At 40.6% G+C, this 22,342-nt stretch overlaps 1 protein-coding gene across 6 annotated transcripts in view; it reads right to left on the reverse strand.

The window, feature by feature from the left end:
• Positions 1 to 22,342, reverse strand: part of LOC126401653 (nck-associated protein 5-like) — a 241,384-nt gene that overhangs the window by 48,082 nt on the left and 170,960 nt on the right. For all 6 annotated transcript variants that reach the window (XM_050063005.1, XM_050063006.1, XM_050063007.1 and 3 more), the window contains 5 exons: positions 20,042 to 20,132; positions 12,477 to 12,638; positions 7,540 to 7,608; positions 3,813 to 3,851; positions 2,826 to 2,945 (listed from right to left, as the gene is read on the reverse strand). In XM_050063005.1, the coding sequence (XP_049918962.1) occupies positions 2,826 to 2,945; positions 3,813 to 3,851; positions 7,540 to 7,608; positions 12,477 to 12,638; positions 20,042 to 20,132 (481 nt within the window). The remainder of the gene's footprint in view (positions 1 to 2,825; positions 2,946 to 3,812; positions 3,852 to 7,539; positions 7,609 to 12,476; positions 12,639 to 20,041; positions 20,133 to 22,342) is intronic.

Genomic DNA, 22,342 nt, shown 5'->3' on the forward strand with positions numbered 1-22,342 from the left:
ACGCCTTCTGTGTGATTGAGGCCGATATCTGGTGCCCCTCCTACTCATCACAGCCCTCCCCCAATTTATCTCAATTAGCATCTCAGCTGAAATCAGCATTGTGGACTACAGTTGAAAACACGCAGCTAACATCAGCCGCTGAGCATCCTGACTGAGCCTACAATCAGGATTGTGTGTTTTCAATGTTACACTTTCAGTTTGGAAAAGCAGACAAGGGAACCAGCACAGCACGGTCGGTTCTGAAAGTCACCCAACATTTTGTCATTTTGCCTCACCACTGTTCCCTACCTCCTGTCACATGTAGCAGCACCCACATGCTGATATCTCCTGTCTCTAATATATAAACCCCAGTTCAGACCAAACATTCACAACAAGACAAAACCATTTTAGAACATTGTAGAGAAAAGTTGCAGCAGTGTGAACTGGCCAGTCTAAGCTCGACTCAAGCTGCTCATAGTGTTACCTGCAACTTAGCTTGTCAAATCACTGGCAGCTAGTTTTAGAACGTAAAGCACATCACGTGTACAGCCAGTTGGCTTGTAGTGAAGTCTGCTGGTCAAGTCAAAACGACCACAGACGGCGTGTTTGCTTGCTGCAACAGGTGCTCCTACCCAGCCGAACCCTCTGTTTCCATCCTCACGGTGTGCCGGCGTCGGATGGTGGGTCACTGCTGCTGCTCAAAGTATGTGCTCATTCTCACCGACTGATTAATTGGTGCTTGTGATTTATATTATTGTGGTGTATTTATTATGAATACAGTCCATCTAATGCACGTTTTGTTTCCTGGCTGCTCCTAATGTGTGCTGATGTCACCAATATGCAAATGAGCATATGACTTTATCCGGCAACTCTAAGCAACATTTGGAGTGCGAGCTACTTTCATCGGAAAAAGAGTTGGTAACACTGCATGCCCTCCACAGAGCTTTATATTCAGCATACAGACACGAGAGTGGAAATAATTTTTATTTTACTACTGCTTTTAAAATATGCCATCTTTCTTTTTGTATACATATATTTGGTGGTTTTATAATGTGTGCTACTGGTTTAGAGATGACAGATAACATGAGGAACAATTCTGATTTACATACTGTTGGAAGTTCCAGTCCCCTGTGATAAATATAGATGTTTTAACAGCTCTCCCACACATGACTGGAGAGCTCATAATGGACGTACAGCACATCCGGAGCAGCGTGATCACATTATGATTAATTCTCACACTGAATCACCAGTTAGCTGATGGTGACAATGTCTTTATCAAGTAATGAGCAGCCAGGCAAATGAGTCTCTGGTGGGAAAACCTACATGTTTAAAGATGTGTCATCGTGGACACACAAACATCAACACCAAATCATCACAGCGCCGTGTCATCTCAGCTGAATCATATAGAAGGAAAAAAGGGAAAAACACATTACACAGAGGCTGGGCCTTAATTCTCATCTCCAGCTCGATTGCGCCTCTTGGTCCCCACAGTGATATCATCAATATCCCTCCTCAAGCCTTTTATATTGCAGTTTGGCTTGACAATGTTCCTGTCTGTCCAATAATGGTCTTGAAAGTAGCAGGAACTGTCAGAGAGCTTTCCGACACACCCCAAACCGTATTATTCTCTTTCCTCTTTCCTTTTTTTTTTTTACTCAATTTATCTACCATTTCTGCCCCTTCTTATTTTGCCCTTAGTTTTTCACTTCTACCTCCTTGTCGTCTCAGGCGCCCGTGCTTCTCTGCTATCTCATCTCTCTCCATTTTCACCCCCCCGTCCTTCCCTTCTTATCTACCCTTGCTTGCCTCCTCTCTTTTCATCCTTTTCTCCTCTAGTCTGGCCGGACTGACAGCTTCTACTCTATTTTCTTTTCTGCATTTTCATATCGACAGCATGGAGACACAATTTACACAATTATGTGAAACCCTACTATCCAAACTGACCTTGCAATGCTATATCACTGTTTACAATAGATGGGTAGCAGAAAGTGGCAGGTCTGTCTGTCTCACAATTACACCTTTAAAATCTCGCTGGAATGCACACACAGGCATTTTTTCAGTAAATTGGTGTTTTCCAAGGGACCGAAAAGATGAACTGAGGCAATTTTCAGCCACTCCAAATAGGAGAATGTGGGGTTTGTGGAGAATATAAATACAGTGGTTGGTGTGCAATGGTTTCAGAAGAGAGACTAGATGGTTGCTGGTTCATATCTTTGTTTTTTTTTGTCGGATGAAAAGGAGACAAATCATCTCTCCATGTAGCAAAAACATTACTCAGAGTCAGAATCGGTATAAAGCTGCATATTTTATTCTGATTTGCAGGGTGCTATTACTGAAGTTATTAAGGGGGCACCAGGGAGGAAATTTAAGTTTGCCTTTTTAGAAGCTGTTCTGAATACTTAGCAGAAGTTTAATATACATCTTGGTACACTAGAGAGTCTTTGGTGAAACCATAAAAATAAAAAACCACACACATGCAACCTCAGACTGAACCGTGATGCATGATAAACAAACCCAAACAACTACAAGGGATCTCTGTTTTAAGGCCTTTATCTTTGCCTCAAAACAGAATAACAGCTTCTGATGAAGTGAGAGATTGATGTAAAAGAGAGGTTTTTTTGTATTCCAAATCAAAGTATTTACAGTCGTCTTTCTGTCTCCAGCTGAGACCCCAGAGCCGTCTAATAACAACCCAAATGAAAAACAACTTCAAATGCATGGGAATGAGCGCTCGGGTTTGTTTACTGGAGGAGCTGCAGCTTCACTCAGAGGCCGGGAGAGAGAGAGTATATGCTAACTGGAGTGATAATGGTTGCAAAGCGCTGGGCTCTGTGTGGACAACATACCTGGAGAAGCAGGTCCGAGGCAGGCTTGATCCGTTGCTGGAACAGAATACCCAGCGCCCGATTCTGCTGCTCGAGGTCAAAAACTCGAGTTCGCAGCTTCATGCATTCCTCTCTCAGATCCTGAGTGAGAACACAGGGGGCATCAGTGAAAATGTGTCTGTTCTGAGCGTGTTATGTTCAGTCGTTGTATTTGTACGAGGTATAAAAACACTGCTAATCACATATGTCATTATTCTTATAATGTGAGATTTTAATGGGTTATTTAGGCCCTGTCTACACAAATACAGATATTTCTGACAACTGATATATTCCTTTAGGTTTTGGCCTTTTGTCCACAGGCGTAGATCTCTGGAGGGACACAGAGGACACAACCCCCTTCATATTTAGAACATGTGCATTTGTACCCCACAATTAAAACATCAAAGTAGCAGATGACTTTAATTTTGACAAAGAGTTGGACAATCAGAGCCCAGGTGGGACTAACGCCACTGTCAAGCATTGTCAAGTGGTGCACTGGAACCAATGACTTACAGTGTAACAACAATGGCAAGCACTATAGACAGGAGAGACGCTGCTATCGAGGCTGTTGTAAGTAGACATGTCTTCTCAATAATAAGTTTGTTTTAGTTTGCTTCACTCCACTCTTAAAAACCCTTACAAAACAGGTATGTTGGCATGGTTACACACCAGTGTGGCCTTAAAATGATGTTAGCTTCATATGGCTAAGTTGGTTTCTCGTAAAAAGTAAGTGAAAATCCAATCACCCTTCCCCACAGAACTCAATGTCAGACTGAAGATGGAGATGAAGTGTGACGAGCTGACAAATCTGTCTGATATCAGGCAAGTTCTAGTGTATATGGAGATATTTTGTAAAACAAAGGTTATGTGGAAAGTGGTAAAATATCTGTTTGAAAAATACCTGTGTTTGTATAGACAGGGCCTTTAAAGGATCTGATATGAGGAGCAAAATGGAAATAAGACACACACCTTCTGGGTGAGAAGCGCCTGCACAACTTGATTGGCAACCTAAAACACACAAAGAAAGAAAGACAAAGCATTATTGAACATTATACAAGTTGTTCATGACCTTGTATGACCCTTACAGGCCTCTGTAGGCTGACTTTGCACTGCTAAACGCTGCACTTCCTCAGGACTTCCTCAGCCAATTTACACATAAGATGAATTATCATAAGCTTAAGGGATGGCACATTGTATTACAGGCCCTGTGTGTGTCTCTTTTACACACACACGTCTTTTACAATGTTTAACTCTCACTTCCTAATGGTGGTATCGACAGGCTGATGTAGAAGCAGAGGCGTCTGGGTCTCACAGCGGCTAACACCCGCCCGCACTTTCAGACCACAACGCCGATGCAGAAGCAGCTCCGATTACTGCCCATTGATTGCTCATTAATACCGTGTGAAGCCACATCGGCTCCTCTGAGTGCCCTCGCTCTCGTTTATTGAATGAGGAGAAATGAGAGTAAATATGGTGAAATGAGCCCTGCTGCTGGGACCGCAAGATACACATCGTCTAAAATAGCAGAGTGATCAAATAAAGCCCCACACAATGGTGTCGGACAGAGGATTTGAATGTTGTATGACTTTGACACAAGTAATTAAACTACAAATGAGCTTGTACACGTGCTAAAATTTAGACAAGCAGCTGGTGTGACATAAAAAAACAATTGTCCCTTCTGTTACAAAGCAAATGTTTTCCACTGTTGTTCTGTGCAGTCGTTAAGAGAGAAACACACAGCCTCCATCATCAGAACAGGATCATTACCAAGCCCTCCTTCCACAAAAGTCAACCACATAGGAAAACAGTTGACAAGTAAACACAGCAAAGCTGAGTTGAGCCATCTTAATGAGGGCAGGGAAGCAGAAAGGAGACGAGGACTGAATTCAGCCCATATACAATCCATGGAGGAAACTCTAACACAGCTGCATCACGAACACCCCCCCAATCATCTTCTGTTCGTCCTTCATTCCCCCCTTGTCTCTCACCCGTCTTTCCTGCCCTCCAGCAGCTCTGCTCAGTCTGCTGAGCCCGTTGGTTCCAGGACAAATTGGGCAACTTGTCTCTGCTGGACATACTTCCCTTTAGTGGTGCTCCCCTCCCTCCCTCCTGGAGTGATTCAGCAAGCAGGCACCGCCGAGAGCCGGGCTGGTTTATTTCCCTCTTGTGGCTCCCAAAACAGCACTTATCAAGCTCTCACAAATAACCAGAGGGCACATGAGTGCCATTGTTACGTAAACCGTTGCTTCAATACCAGTTCACATTGGGTTAAGGTTATTTAACAGCCCACATTTTAGACTTTAATACACACTACGAATAATAACAACAATAACCTGTTGTGACCATTGAATATAGGTATGATGGTGATGCATTTGTATACTATACAGCTACATGCAGAGGATTTTACCAGCAAAAACATCCTCTCTGGCATTTCTGCTGTTATATGAGCATCAAAAAAGCCTTCTGACATTAAAAATTAAATTGTGCTTTAAAAAACTTGAAAAATAACAAGTATCCTGGTTGCCTTTAAGGTTTTTAAAGGTCCAGTGTGTAGGATTTAGGGGGATATACTGAGGGAAATGGCATGTAATATAAAAACTATGTTTTCTTTAGTGTATAATCACCTGAAAACAAGAATCATTGTGTTTACATTACCTCAGAATGAGCTGTTTATATCTACATAGGGAGTGGGTCTTCGCCACAGATATATAATGATAACTAGATACCAAATGCCAAGATGGCACCTATTCAGTCCACTGGAGTTACTAGCCTGGTGCATACACCAAAAAAGTTTCTAGTTTCCAGGTTTACTTCCACGCTCTTCCACGCCTACTGGATATGTGCAGTAATGTTTGTCCTAGTTCCTGCTTGGGTCATAGACTTAACAATGTGATGACGTCACAGATTTTTAAATTGCTTTTCTTGAGGAAAGTGGTGCACATATAAAACCACCATCCATCCATTCATTTTTTTTTCCCATTTTCATCTGCTTATCCGGGGCCGGGTCGCAGAAGGGGCATCAGGCCAAGCAAAGCACCTCAGACATCCCTCTGCCCAGCAATGCTTTCCAGCTCCTCCTGGGGGGACCCCAAGGTGTTCCCAGGCTAGATGAGATGCGTAATCCCTGCAGCGTGTTTTGGGTCTGCCCCAGGGCCTCCTACCAGTGGGATGTGCACAAAACACCTCCAATGGGAGGCAGCAGGAAGCATCCTGATCAGATTCCTGAGTCACCTCAACTGACCCCTATTGACGCAAAGGAGCAGCGGCTCTACTCCGAGCTCCCTCCGAATGTCTGAGCTCCTTACACTGTCTCTAAGTTGAGCCCAGCCACCCCATGAAGAAAACTCATTTTGGCCGCTTGTATCCGCGATCTCATTCTTTCAGTCACTACCCAGAGCTCATAACCATAGGTGAGAGTTGGGACGTAGATGGACCAGTAAATTGAACGCTTCACCTTCCAGCTCAGCTCCCTCTTTACTAAAACCACCATGGATTAAAAATTCATAATAAAAGAATCAGAATTGATAGGGGTTGGAATTTTAAATATGTTGCAATATACTGTGATTTATTACCTTTTCAATTTCAATTTCCCCCCCACCCCTAATAACCGATGCCTGTTTGCAGTTCGTGGTGATATCCTGTGACCTGTCTTTTTAAGGATGGTCAATGGGGAAATGCTTTTTCAGCTCCTGGTAAAACCTCCTGAATAATGAACATTGAAGGAATTCTAAACAGGAGTTCACACTTGGCACATGGAAGCTTGTTACTTGTTGCAATCTGCAATCCTCATCACTAGATGCCTCTAAAGTCTTATTCACTGCTCTTTTAAAGGAACAGTATGAAAGATTTGGTGGGATTTAGTGGTGTCTAGTGGCGAGGATTGCAAATTACAACCAGCTGAAACTTCTCCCTGATAGAATTCCTTCAGTGTTCATTGTTCAGGAGGATTGTACTGGTAGTCGAATTATTGGCAGAGGTCTCTTCCTCTCCAAAACAAATGGACCAGGTGATTTAAAACCATAAAGCAGTCTTGTTACAAATCAGTGTTTTTCTGATGCTGCTCGTCGCTAACAGGCTAATTATGGTGGTCGATACGAAAACGTGAATCGCCCTATCTAGAGCCAGAGTTTGGTTCGTCCACTCTAGGCTACTGTAGAAACATGGCGATGCAATATGGCAAACTCCGTGGACGAGAATCCACTTATGTAGATATACCCACCCCATTCAATTATTTTCTTTATACACTAAAGAAAACATACTTATTATATTATATTCAATTTCTACCAATACATCCCCCTAAATCCAACACACTGGACCTTTAACATAAATCAGACTTCAGGCAGCTCATGCTGAAGCTTGGTTTAGCTTAGTGCAGCTAAAACATGCTAGCCTCTTCATGAAAATGAGATATTTTAGTGCCCAAAAATTGATAGTGTTTTCTAAATTAATTTTTAATAACAAAAATTAACCTCTGCCTCCCTCAAGCTGTGGTTGGAGTAAATTGCCAACCTGTGGGAGACCCAGTGTGCTTTGCAGGACCTCATTAAAACCTCAATAATACTGCTCTTTCCGTTCACATGAAGTCTTAACTAATTCAGCAAACAACTGTGAACTTTCGAAGGCAAGTAAAACATCTGGCGAGTCATATGGTGTCCTTGAATGTGTCTCAGAGTGAGACGAGATAAACAACACTCACCTCATCTAGACAGCGTTCATACTGTTCCCTCTGGCTCTCATTCTCCAAGGCCAAAGCAGAATTCTTCTCCTGCAAAGAACACACAGATACATTCAGGGTCAATGCAGCACGAACCTCACAGTGACTACATGTGATGCAACAAAACAACAGCAATGTAGCAATCAAGCAGAGCTGCAGCTAAGGGGAGAGTTACTTTACAAAGGTCATATGTCAGGGCTGAACCAGGATGGCCAATAAAAAATTTACAAAGCACCACAGAGAGAAAGGTCAAGGGGATGGAAGTTATGATGCTGAACTTTGGGGCGGCAGCGAGCCATTTGGAGTTTGGACCTAATAAGAATATCTCCTCCACTTGCCAAGCGATGAGGCGGCGCCCTATTGATCTCTGGGAGTTTCCAATTTGTCAGTGGCAGGCAGCATATTAGGAGCTGTCAGCCAGCCATGCTTCTCTCGCCCTCTGCCCTTTAGTAGAAACTACCAATCCCTTGATGAAAACATGGGAAACATAATTACAACCCAAAACATTCTAATTATGCTGGGGAGAAACACTGACTAATTAAAACCTTGAAGCCTGGTGATGGGCAATACAAATGAAATGAATGATAATTAGAGAAATCTTGTGTGTCTTTGTGAATGGAATTTCTATTTTTAGGGGATATCTTCAACTAGAGATATTTTTTCATTTATCTCAGTTTATTAATTAATCTATAATTAAAACTTACACATGAGGCATATTCCTGTCATAAACTGTATTAAAAAAATCAAGATAAAATCCCTTTTTTTTTTTTTTTTTGTCAACTCAACGGCATGGATGAATGGGCCTGCTGGGCATAAACCCAGAGGCCCAAAGTTTCAGGGCCCCCCCTGGCCTTCACCTGCAAAATGACACTTAAACGAACATGTACAGTACTAACCAGAACAAGACTCAAAATCACCACAAGGAGATGAAAAATAACTCCATAGAGACGCAAATGTGCTACAAAGTTAGAAAAAAGGACCTTAAAGAGACGCAAAACAACCACAAGAGGACGCAAATTGACACAAAACAAGTACCAGGAGACAAAGAACGACTACATGAAACACAAAATGACTATAAAGAGATGGAAAGTAACCGCAAAGAGACACAAAACAACCACAAGAAGACACAATATGACTGCAAAGAGACACAAAGTGACTTCAAAGAGATGAAAAGTAACTGCAAAGAGACACAAATTTACAACAAAAAAGGGCAAAACAACCACAAGAAGACACAAAACTACAAAGAGCACAAAAAAACAAGACAAAAAATGACCGCAAAAACACACAAAATGACTACACAGAGACGCGAAACTAATACCGACAGACACAAAATGACCACAAAGAAATACAACATGACTAAAAAGAGACACAAAATGAGGACCAGGAGACACAAAATGGCTACAAAGGGATGCAAAATGACAACAAAGAGATGAAAAGTAACTGCAAAGAGACACACATTTACAACAAAAAGGGACAACACGACCACAAAGAGACACAAAACAACCACAAGGAGATACGAAATGACTACAAAGACACACATAATGACAAAAAGCGACACAAACTGACCTCTAAGTGACACAAAATCACTACAAAGAGACATTTTTAACCAATGTAAAGTGTCTTTGAGTACCTTGAAAAGCGCTCTATAAATAAAATGTGTTATTATTATTGTGTGACTGCTAAAACGATACAAAATGACCACAAAATGACCACAAGAAAACACAAAATGGCACAAAGGTATGAAAAGTAACTGCAAAGAGACACCAATTTATGGGGCAAAACAACCACAAAGAGACATGAAACAACCACAAGAAGACACAAAATGATGACAAAGACACACAAAATGTGTACCAAGAGACACAAAACAACCACAAAGGGATACAAAATGACTGCAAAGACACAAAACAACCACAGACTATACAAATTGTCCACAAGAAAACACAAAATGACTATAAAGAGAAACAAAATGAGTGCCAGGAGACACAAAATGACTACAAAGAGATGAAAAGTTACTGCAAAGTGACACAAATTTACTGAATACACAAAATAACCACAAGAACCCACAAAATGACCACACACAAAAATACCATAAGAAACACACAAAAAAAGAAAAAAAAAACAAGAGCAAAACCTCTACAAAGAGTGTTTTCTTCCTCCTTTGTAGGAGAGGTTGTGGACCTTTTTGCATATCTGTGCCCATTTTCTCATAATCCACCCATGTGGTCAGTACTACACCTACACGAGAGCTCTTTTTGCAACTGAAGTAGCTGTTATTTGAAGTGTTATCTGACTCTCTGGGCCAAAGTCACAAAATGCAACTTAAGTGGTATTATGTTACCTGATACCTGACATGAAAGTTATTGCAGCTTTATTGGTCAATGATACAAAAGCCTTTAAAAGGTTGAAATGAGAATCTCAATGTCATTTAGATTTATCAAAGAGAGTATTGTAACATTTTCCTTTATCATTGTTCCCTCGATAGAATCCAGTTGATTCAATGGAAAACCTCTCTTGGCTTACACATACTGTACAGACAGACATGTATGTGACAATAACATTTGAGAGGTGACACAGTTTTTAGGGATTATTTCCATTTCTTTCTGCTGCTGCTTCAGGAGATTGTCTACAAGCACAGCACAATACACACACTGACATGTAAGAGTCTCTTCAAGAACAAAGAGATAAATGCAGAGCAATAACCATGTTTACTGTGATGGATTATGTCTCCATGGCAGCTCTCAGGCTTGTGGAAGTTGTTAACATAACGTGCATGAATGAATGACAGTGATTTGAAGGTGAAAGCAAGGGAATCCTTGATGTCTCAAACACTTGGTTAAATTGTTAACAGGTAAGAAGGTATTTTTCAACCTGGATCCTATTTTTCCATGTTTGCATGTCTGCATGTAAGTGAAAAATGGGAACACCAATGCAATGTAACCACTCAGGACATCGCTAATTTACGAAGACTGAAAGTGCTTTTTGCCACTGAGAGGCTCAGATTGTTACTCTAAGTGTCTGACAACAGTATAGAAAGGATCCCTACAGAGATCAGTGTTTTGGAGGAAGACAAAAAAGATCAGGTAAAAAAATCTGTTTATACTTAGATTCTATCTATGGGGATAGAACCCCAACCCCAGTTTAAGGTTGTTGTTTTTTAGCTGTGCCCAGAAGTTAGATTAGACTGTAGCTTCCTTTGTTTTAAGATTTGAGGGAGGTATACTGCAGGCTGTGGTGGCACAACCCACATCATGCCCCCTCCTACAATAAAATTACTGTTTATTTATATGGAGTCTGGTGGGTTTGGTGACAGCCATTTTGGGGCTGTTTCTGGTTAAACTGAGAGGATCTGGCTCTTACGACAACATAAAGGTTGTTGTTGGGATCCTTTCTATAATGTTGTCAGACACTTAGAATAACAATCTGAGCCTGTCAGTGGCAAAAACAAACACTTTTAGTGGACATAAATTGATGGTGCACAAATGCCCCAACTGGTTACATTGCAACCTACTGCCTGCAGCTCTATCACTCAATACTGGACCAGTTTCAAAAATTGTTGTTCCCATTAGTCACTAAGACACAAAAACTTGTGAAAATATGATCTTTAGCAATTGACATAAACATTAAAAAGACCTTTCTTGGTACTGATAAGGAAATACAAACACAAATTGTACTATAAAACTACAGTATAAGTCTATGTATGATGCAATGTATTCTAAGCCAAAGATTTACCATGAAGCACTTTGTAAGTAGTCCTCTGGGGCCACATGGGTAATTTTAGCATTTATGTTCTCATCATTTAACAAGTAAGATGACCAGCAGGCATTTCTCCCAAAGTCTGAGTGTTTTCATTTAAGCCCCAGTTATAGACCACAGTGCGTGCCTGCCAAGTTAATGAACACTATCAGTTGAGCAGGAGAAATAAGAGCCGGGCAGTGCTTACTTAGCGTCAGTGGAGTTTATGCACAACGCAGGGCAGTGATGTATTGCCTCTGCTTTGCTCCTGCTGCTTTACCCGGCGGTGCATCCATCACCGGCACGGCACAATGGAATAAAAATGGCAGATAACTTTTGATAAAGCTGTTTAAAATGTAATGTTTAGGTAATGCGCTTCATCAGGTGGATCGGCGGGACAGGCTGACCATACTTCCTGCCAGTCTTGGAAGATAACTTACAGCTGAGGAGCAAGAGGCAATTACCTGCCACTTTGCTCTAATTAGGGTCTATTTTCTATCAGGGAGGCATTAGTGTAGTGTTGGGGAAAAAAGATGTTAGACTTTTTTTCTTTCTTGATGTGTGTGCACTGAAAGAATACTTAAGTAGCTTGTTAGAAGGGGGTGTCAGCTTCTTGAATACTTTACTGTCCTTCTAAAAATACATGATTTGAGATGATGTAAAGACGTTATGTCACATGCCAACATCCACAGGCCATGTGGAGCCACTTAGAAATGAGAAGGTAAGACTTGTGGCCTAATTTAATTAAGTCTGAGTCCTTTAATTGAAGAGATCTGAGAGGATGTGTCCGGTGGCTTCAGAAAAAAAAAGAAAAGAATCAGCGTGGATCACTGTGGCTGCGCTCCTGCCTCGGCTGTTGCTCGGGGGCTCGTGTCGGAGTGCAGCTCAAATCCCCCGAGCACGGAGGAAAACAAACCAAAGCTGGAGCACAGCCCGAGGCCCCTGCGGCGACTCTCACAGGATGACTTTGCTCTCCGAACGAAGAAGACTAGAGAATGTGATGAGCTGTCATGCTTTCAGACACAACTGAGCAAGGACTCTGACAACTGGCAGACAGACTGGCCACAAAGGATAGCCAGGGGTGGCTGGAAGTGTGGATGAAGAGGAAGGAAGCGGCAGAAGAACAAAGACGGTATGTAAAGACAAAGGAAAAGAAGGGAAAGTGGTAAAGGTGGCGAGGTAGTTACCTCCAGGGCCTTGAGGCGATCCAGAAGGAGTTTGGTTTTGTCTTTGTCCTCTTCTGCTTGGCTGGCATCAGGATCAAGCCCTGGGTCTGGCTCCGTTTGCGGCAGGGAGCCATTCTCTTCGGGGCCATCATGCTGTTTCTGCACTTCCTCTGAGAGTTTATCCTGACGCACAGAAAACGAGACGAGGGTTAGAGGGAGAGAAAGGAGAAGAGAAGGAGGGAAATTTGGCAAGTCAAAACCTTGAGCAGATGGGAAGAAAGCGTTCAGAAGCTAGGTGCGGCAAATGTTTCAGGGCAGGATGCAAAAACGGGTAAAGAGCCGTGAAAGACAGAAATCAGAAAGAAGGAGAAAGCCAGAGAAGAAAGGGAAGAGGATCAGATGGGCAGACGGGACAACAGGGAGGCAGCTTCGACAACAGAGCTCCAAAACATCCCCTAATCCCTAATCATGTTTCACTTGTTTTCCAAAGAGTGGCAGTGACCTTGAGGGCTTTCGTCTCGTCTGTGTTATGGGGATCCCTCTCTCTTCTATCCGTCGCTTTGCCAGCTCTGTCGCTTTTCTTTTCTTTCTTTTTTTTTTTTTTGGCTTCCTGGCATCTGAGATAATTAACTACTGGTAATAATTAGCTACTAATTAGGCAATGTCTGGCTAGCACCAAACTGCAAAAAGAAAACACAATGAGCTCTCTGTCACACTTGAGAGATTATTCATCTTTCTTTTTTTTCAAGGAAGCCCTGGAGCCTGAAAGTATGTACTTGTTCACTGAACATCTATTCACCAGAACAATATGTGATGGACAAAACTAATTCCTCTGAGTTGTAACAATGATAATTTATGTTTTTTAGTAATTCATTTTAAGTATAAAGCAGATAAGAGAGATATTTACTTGTTCCAGCTTCTAAAATGTGAGGATTTGCCATTTTTCTCAATTTTATAACCAATGTCGGGTTAATTTTTTAACTCCTTTTAAACGACCCTTCACTAAGTCCTGCCCCTCAAATGCAGACTGGCCAAATCGTGTGGCATCGGCCAGCTCTGACAAAGGGAAATAGCCATGTTTTCTCTGTTCCGAAACCAAAATCAAACCCTGATAAGTGTAATGGTAAATGGGTGTAATTGTAAATGGTATGCTCTCACACAGCAATGGAACAGCTATCAGGAGCAATTTGGAGTTCAGTATCTTGCCCGAGGTAGGGTTTGGTAACTAGGTAGGTTACTGAAGGTATAGCCTACTTAATATATGCACATGCTGTTTGTTTTTAAATGATCATAACACTGAATAAAGGCCCACTTTTTTCATTGGCAAACTTTTGCAATATTCAACCAACTGTGTGTGCAGACACTGGCTTCCCCTGGAGATCTCTGCCCATCCGCCGGCGGAGTTCTGGTGTCTGGCAGTGCAACAGGGGAAAACCAAATACCGTTCGTCTGCACACACTGCCATGACATACATCTGGTTGAATATCAGCAACATTTTCACTTTTATTCGTCTTCTATCTTGATCGCCAGAGATGTGGTGGGTCACTTTTACACTGTGAGCTGTAGGCTATAGTTCAGCTTTAGCTTCTGTGTTTATCTTTTATCTTGTGTTTGCTGCTATGTGAGTTTGGCATTCTGATATATCCTTCAGACACATATTATAGACCCCTCTGTCTGCTTTTCTCTCAAATCGCCTTTTCATCTTTTGAGAAATTTGATAATATTTCTCCAGGGAGTGCAGTTAGTGACAATGTGGGCTCCGTGCTAGCTCCCACAACTTGATGGGCCATCACAAAGGGGCAAGGCTTAGCAAAGGGTCAAGTGAGCTAGTAGTTTTACAACTATTCACAGTAGCTTGCTGGTAGTTCAACTACATTCATTTACATTATTTTTTCTAGCATAAATGAAATAGAAAAGGAACAAACTGGTGCAGAAACATTTGCCAGAATCCAAGAAATCAAGTCAATAAAATAAGAGATATCCCCACAAATGCTGAAATGAATCCTTCACCCTTGACGGCAGAAATTCCAAACAATTCTGGGCCTTTGAAGGAAATTATTGATTTTTTTAATTTGTATTTTTTGTCTCGTGTAATCGAATTCCCTTCGACCACAATTAGTCAGAAGTATTGATAAATGCTTGTTGTTAACAAAAGTTGGTTAAAAAAAAGTTTGTTCTTTTTAAGTGGGCACTTTTTGAAAGAAAAAACGTGTCTTTCATTCATATTTTATTTATTTATTTATTCATGTATTTATTGATTTATTCATTCATTTGTTTTTTTTTATTTTCATTATTTTTATTTATTTATTTATTTATCTATTTATTTATTTTGCTTGCATGTGACTCCTTTATTCATTTAATTTAATTTATTTTGTTAAAATTTTGTACCACATGTACATTGTCAATTTGATCATTTTTTACAAAGTAGTTTTAGTTAATCAGATTTCTTCTAAGGGTAGCTTTACTGCAGTTCAGCTTCTTTCAGTGTGAAGCAATTGGTAGCTTGCATAGGTTTCAAGTAGCTTGTAAAGTTGTCAAAAACATCAGTTTATCAATCCAAATTGATTCTGATATAGTAGAAAGACTTTCAATTTGCATTTTCCACAGTATCAATACCAGCTACACTTTCTCACCGTTTCTTTTTTATCAGTGTTTACGGCAGTCATTCTGCTGTTCTCTGCTCCTAACCAGATATGGCATTGTTTTCATATTATGGCCTTACTATATTTATCTTTTAATAAAAAAAATTAAATACTATACCCTTCATGTCAATTTCTCTCCGTGGTATTGGAAATGATATTATTGGTTATTATTATTATTATTGGTATTTTTTCTCTTATCTAACACAAGTATCTTCCGCAACCCTGTTTACATCACTGTAAATTGCATATCTTTGGTTTATGGGCTGTTGGAAGGAGAAAACAAGCAATTTCAAACCATGACCTCAGGCTCTTGAGAAACCATAAAGGGCATTCTACACTATTTTCTGCATTTTATACGCTAAACTAGTGGCCATGACCACTCATCATGGGTTGAGTATGCCTCATGTGTATATATGAGCTGATAGCAGCTCAACTACAGAGTGATTTTCTGCGCTTTAACTCACAGATTGTTTCATCTGAATAACTGTTTAGAGGTCTGAAGAGGTGAAACTTTTCCATTATCTCACAAGAAAAAAACCAGCCTATTCCAGCTGACATTGGGTCAGTAAACAGGGTTGGGGCCTCTCAGAGAGGCGGGGAACACCCTGGATAGGTCACCAGACTATCACAGGGCTGACACATAGAGACAGACATCCATTCACACTCACATTCACACCTACAGCCAATTAAGAGACACCCATTAACCTAACCTGTGGGAGCAAGCCGGAGTACCCAGAGAAAACCCACCACTGTGCTTCCTGGGTGTGGTTCAGTAGAAAGAAAATATTTTCCTACATGAAACTGTTCACAACAAGGTCTGTGGATTATCTTGAGTAACCAGGTCATGATTTCTGGAAAGGGAAATTGCTGTTGAGTTTCTCAAATTAAAGTTTTGGGCGCTTTGAGCACCACAAGCTGAGTGCCATCTAGTTCCATTATCTTAGTGAGAAAGCAGACATCTCTTGGGCCGATACTTCTAACACTCAGCAGCTCACACCAAAACAATCTTATCTTATAAATAGCACTACAGGTAAGATGAAAAGTATGTATTTCTGATTTTGGGATGAACGTCCCTGTAAGGCATTTTATAATTCAGTTTGGCTGGCTATGAATTATACCAAAAAGAGATTTATTTTCTTCTTCTAAACCTCTCAGATTGTTTCATTAGAATACCTCTTTGAGGGCTGAAAAGTACAAAGAAAGATGACATAAAAGTCAGAAAGAGAGGATCTAAACCTAAGTAACAAAACAGCTTTGACATGTGCTGTGAATGAAGTAGTGCTATCTTTTCTGCAAATGAGTTATTCAGTTCTTAGAGAGTGATATATCACTGTGCACACCCACTACATTTTTCATCCCTGAGCTGAGCTTTGACAGATAATTGTCAAACCTGAAGATACCTATGGTTAATGTGCTGGACACAGATGAGGTTAGCAGCTCTAATGGATGGCTGCAGCTCGTCTTTTATATATCCAAATGCAGCACAGAACAAGATACTTCTTTCTAATAGGAATTGGAAATAATGTCCTTCAGAGCACTTTGTTTTCAGCTTGATCCAATCTCCTCTAAACATATATTAGGTTTTCAATCTTGCTTGATTCCATCAGACAATTGAGTTCGAGGCAATTCTTTAAAGTCACGCTTTATAAGTTTGCTTTTGTTTGCCGGGGCTTGCCTGTGGAGTCTGCGGTTTGCTTTGAGAGACTGCTCATCAGACGGCGTTAAAGGGCTCGGTAATAATCTCCGTAGAGAGAGTCTGGAGTGGGAGAGGGGAGGAAACCTTGTCCCTCACGCTGCCCTTTCAAGTTATTGAGTTTGTCTGCTGAACACACAGAATACAGCTGCAGCAGGAGCACGTTGCTGTGGAGGAATAGATGTGGTGTTCTGTTATACAGCTACTGGGAATACTATAATAACCCTCCAAGTTTATCCTCTTTGACTGCTGAACAGAAGAGCAAAGTATGTCTACATGCAGTACAGTAAATACTGTATATCAGAGTGGAAAATAATCTCTTTAAATATTTAAGTCCAATAGCTGAGAATCTTCTGGAACACAATTTTGAGGACTTAGATTTGACTGATATGTTTTTCCATAAAGAGTTACATCACTAAATCAACACCGTATTTCTGCATGTGTCAGAATGAAAGAGGATACTAGTGGCAAAAACCTGTTTTGAGCTAAATGCTAACATCAGCATGTTCACAATGATATTGTTTACAATCTGATACAATGGCAATTAGCACTTAACATAAAGTGCAGCTGAGGCTGATGTTAATGTCATTACTTTTGTAGGAATATGGTCATAAAGAAGAGACCGGCATTGCCGTCTCTGTAGAGTCAAGCTGCTGGCATGGCTAAAAAAAAATAGCTTACAGTTGATATCAGAGTGAAGGTTAATTGATTAAAGAGCACTTTAGGAAGATTGGAGTTAAAGTTAAGGTGACAGCAACTGACAATCCAGCCCGTTTGTCAGAGAAAACGCTGGCATTTTACATTTTTGCAAACTACTGAGATGTAATAAACCAGGTGTTTTTTAGCAAGACATTGGGGCATTTCCAGCTATGATTGTGGCACCAAAAGCAGATGTTTTTTAAGCCAGACACTGGGGCATTTCCAGCTGTGTTTGCGGCACCAAAACAAAGTGTTCTTTAGCAAGACATTAGGGCATTTCCAGCCATGATTGTGGCACCAAAACCAAATATTTTTTAGCAGTACATCTTGGCATTTCCAGCTGCAATTGTGGTACCAAAACCAGGTGTTTTTTTTAGCAAGACATCTGGTAATATCCAGCTGTGTTTGTGGCACCAAAACCAGGTATTTTTTTAGCAAAACATCTGGGCATCTCCAGCCATGATTGAGGCACAATAAAGGGTATTTTTTGGCAAAACATCAGGGCACTTCCAGCTGCAAATGTAGCACCAAAACTGGGTGTTTTTGAATGAGACATCTGGGAATTCACAGGCCCAATTGTGGCACCAAAACTGCATGTTTTTCATCAGGGGACCCAAACATATTTGTGGGGACAAAAATGGGTATTTTAAGCCAATGACATGATGTTTTCCTGACCATATTTAAGTGTTTTTTGTGTCCAAATCTAACCACACATGAACCGCAGCATTGTTGAAACATACAGAATCATACAGTTTCAACATATCTGCTAAATAATAACTTACAAATGTTACATATCTGTGGTTTGCAGAAAAGTCCAATGTTGAAATGCATTTAATTAATTTAATCAATTTAATTTTGTGTATTTACATTTAGTAATTACCTGTCTATTTTTAGTATATTTTATCGGTGGTGGCAGAGTCTGCCATTACCATGCTGGATTCAGATTGCCTACCTAAACATGAGGGATTCAGGCATTTAATCCACTGCGGGTTTATCTAACTGATATCAGCCTCCCTGATTATTGCCCAATTAGACACTGCTTAACAAAACATTTCCAGAAATGTACAATGCCAAAATTATTTCTGGAGACTGGGTCATACATTTGAAATTAGAATTTAATCTGTTTCAATTTCTACTCCAATCATTAGCTTATTTCAGCTGAAACAACTCTCTTCAACAGTATCAACAAAAGCTGTAGTGCTAAAATGATTTGTCAATTAATCAATCAAAGATTCAATCAATGGCAAATTAATGAAGAAAAATGAAGACATCTGTATCCTTTAACTACAAAGACGGCCAAACATTCTTTGGTTCCAGCTTCTCAAATGTGAAAATGTGCTGCTTTTCTCTGTTTCATATCACTGTAAATTAAATGTACTTGGCATTTTATAGACTTTATAATTAATTTATAAACCAAGAAAACAGTTGCAGTGAGGATTTTGGGTTGAAAGTATTTACTCTATGCCTCCACACACCACTTCAAACTCCACTTCCTATCACCTTTGTCACTCTCTTTCTCACATAATCCCTTTGTGGTGGGGAACCATGCAAAGGATTACTCTGTGTGCACAGACAGCATTATTTGCATATTTACACACTGTATTCTTGTCACATAAATTTCAGACTGCACTGTAGAGTCATATTTTCATTATAAAGCTCTTGCACCTCAGGACAACTTACAGCGCATCAATCTATTATCACTGCTGCTAATCCCGCATTTCACATTCCTCTCGTAAAGCAACTGACATTTAATCTTATAGTGCTCATTTTTTATTCTGCCCACTTTTATTTCCGCTCATCATTCAAAGATTTTCTGCGTATATTTCCATCTTTTATTCACAGTGATGAACACATGTAGTCATTTATAAAAACACTCTTTTTATTGCATGCTTGCTGAACTAGTGATGCCCTTTTCTTCTATTCCTTGGAGGCATTTTGCTGCTGGATGTTAAAAAACAACACTAATTTGGTTGCTGCTTTATGGACACTAAAGTCGTCATATGCTTCGAATGTGGCATAAAAGAAATATTTGTGTGGTGCTGATTCTGGATAAATACTAAAAGAGGTATTTTTAAGTCTACAAATGAATGCATCACACAGAATTTGAAGCAAACTTAGGCTCTCAGAAACACAAGTGAATAACAACAGTGATGATAAACAGACTGAGGCAACAGCATTTCAGCGCTGCAATGCCATGTAAACACGTCAAGCTCCAAATTGTGAAGCGCGACCCCAGAGGTGACCCCGTGCTTCAGAAATATGTGGTATTCTTTCTGCCTCTCTGCTCAATCCCAGCAGCTATTTCTCTTATGTAACAGGGTCAGCGATGAACGCTCTTACCTTGGCTCAGTCTAGCTTTTTTCAACACCGTCTGAGATGAAGAATATGAGGAGGGAGATACAAATGAAGATACCTACAAAATCACTACTGCCACATTGGAGAGTAAATACAGAAAATGAGTACGTATCATCAGTGACCTCAATGCCTCCTTTAGACTCTCTCGACACGGTCAATTTAGTCTCACTGAATGACCACAGGAGGTTGAAGTGTACCTTGTAGGCCTTCATGATGTCCACTGTGTCCACAGCAGTCTGCTCCACAACGCCCTGATTCTGCAGCAGCGACCGCACCGTCTCTTCCATCCTGCACACAAAACACATACCATTGTTAAGGACAAACAATGTATTTCATCATTTAAAGGAAGACTGCACCCCCAAAATGAATATTTGTATATCAGTAACTCATCCCGTGTTAGGTTGAATTAACAGGGGAAAAAAAAGTTTTTCTTGCATGTCTCCATGGTGAACGAAGAATCCAAAAATGGAGAAAACTCTTGATGAATTAAAGTCATAGGGGTCCACATTTAACAATAGCAAAACGATATAAAAACATCGTTTTACAAACTCTCACACAACTCAGTCAGTATAATCCAAGTCTCGTTTATCCAGTTGTATGCGCAATACTTTCCAAACCCACGCATTTTAGCTAAACCCTTAAAATTCAAAACTACAGTGAAAGCGAAACCTATCTATGCTCTCTTCAAAGCCAGACTCCATTGACAAAAACAGTAATTTTACCTCTATGAACAAAGGAGCTGCTGTCTACCACTACCTCCATCAGTTAGTTTGTGTGTGTTATTGTGTGACTTTGGTATTTTAAATGTTTAGTACGAAATCACCAAAATCACACCATAGCTAAGCAATGTACTGTTGTACGCTATATTTAAAATATTTGCCATCAAACAGCCCTCTCCATTGGGGAACTGAACTTAAAGTGCAACGATTTAAGCTCGCTTTGAGACTCCATTGACAAACACAGTAATTTTACCTCACTGAACACAGGAGCTGCTGGTCTACCACTGCCTCGATTGTTAAGTTTGTTTGTGTTGTTGCGTGACTACTGCGAATCCTAACTAACCCTTTAAAACACCGAAGTCGCACAATAACAGAAACTAACTAACTGATCGAGGCAGTGGTAGACCAGCAGCTCCTGTGTTCAGTGAGGTATAATTACTGTTTTTGTCAATGGACTCTGGCTTTGAAGAGAGCCTCGATAAGTTTCACTTTCAGTTCAGTTCCCTGTTGGAAAGGGGTGTGTTTGGGAATTACTGAGCATATGAAAGGATAAATGAGTCACACAATAACACAAAAAAACTAACTGATGGAGGCAGTGGTAGACCAGTAGCAATTTCAGTGTAACACAGGGTGAGTCATGATAAACAAATGGTCATTTGAGGGGTGAGGTGTTCCTTTAATTTGGAGGATTTGTTGGTTTCACACAAGACTTCAGATAATAAAACAAAAAGTACTGTCCCAGATCACCAGGACATTGTCTTTTGTAAGATTCTGCTGTTTAGCCAGCGGCAGTTTTTAGGCAGCCAGAGCTCCTCAGGCAAGTTGCTCCAAGGTGTAACAGTGATACCAAAGGTCCAAACGTGCCTTGTTTTTAATGTCAACTGCAGAGCTGCCGGTGCAAACCTGCCCAAGGACCACAGGGTTATACTGGGTTAAAATGTCTGCAATGATGCGATGCACAAGCCACCAGCTGCTTCAAAATGAAACTATAAACATCTAAAATGGGATCTATTTTCAAGCTGTTTTACACTTTTATTGGATGGTTTGTTGTTTGAAATGGATCATTGCATCCTTCAATTGTGATTGTCTTTGTCTTTTTTTTTTTACACTTTCCATAAGCACACACACACACACACACACACACACACACACACAGTGATAATAAAAAGGGACTGAATCGGTGCCAGAGACACAAGATGGATGATTTTTTTCGAGAATGAGTCCCAACTTCTGCTAAGATCACAATTCTGGGAACACTTCGTCCCAGTGACTAGATTGAGTACAAAATGTGCAAAAAAACAACACTTACAGACTTATTGTGTGTGATTTTGTAGCCGTATGTTTTTCTGTGCGTGTGTGTGTGTGTGTGCTGATGGCTTGAATTAAGTGCAATCACAGCAGCCAACACTGAGCGAGTGACCTTGACCTTGAAGTCCTGGGTCTGCTCAAACCAATCTGAGCTTCTATTTTGTGCTGCTAACACTGCAAGATGCATGCAAAACAGGTGGTTAACAGCGCATGTGAAAAATGCGGCGGGATATTCGGCCTATTTGCATCTGAATAAGTGCCACATGCCTTCTTTATCCCCGGAGCTGTAGGGTGAACTTTAACCCTGTGTGCACTCACTTTCTGATTCTGTGAAAAGAAGCTACAGCAGCACCAGATACCTAAAATGATCTTGGACCCAGCTGGGATCATGTAAACGTAAATGATCAGATAAAAGTGACATTCAGGAGCAGCAGAGGATGAGGAGTGACAGCCAAGCATTGTTGGAAGGCA

This window comes from Epinephelus moara, chromosome 15 (genome assembly GCF_006386435.1).
Source record: "Epinephelus moara isolate mb chromosome 15, YSFRI_EMoa_1.0, whole genome shotgun sequence".
Taxonomy (NCBI): domain Eukaryota; kingdom Metazoa; phylum Chordata; class Actinopteri; order Perciformes; family Serranidae; genus Epinephelus; species Epinephelus moara.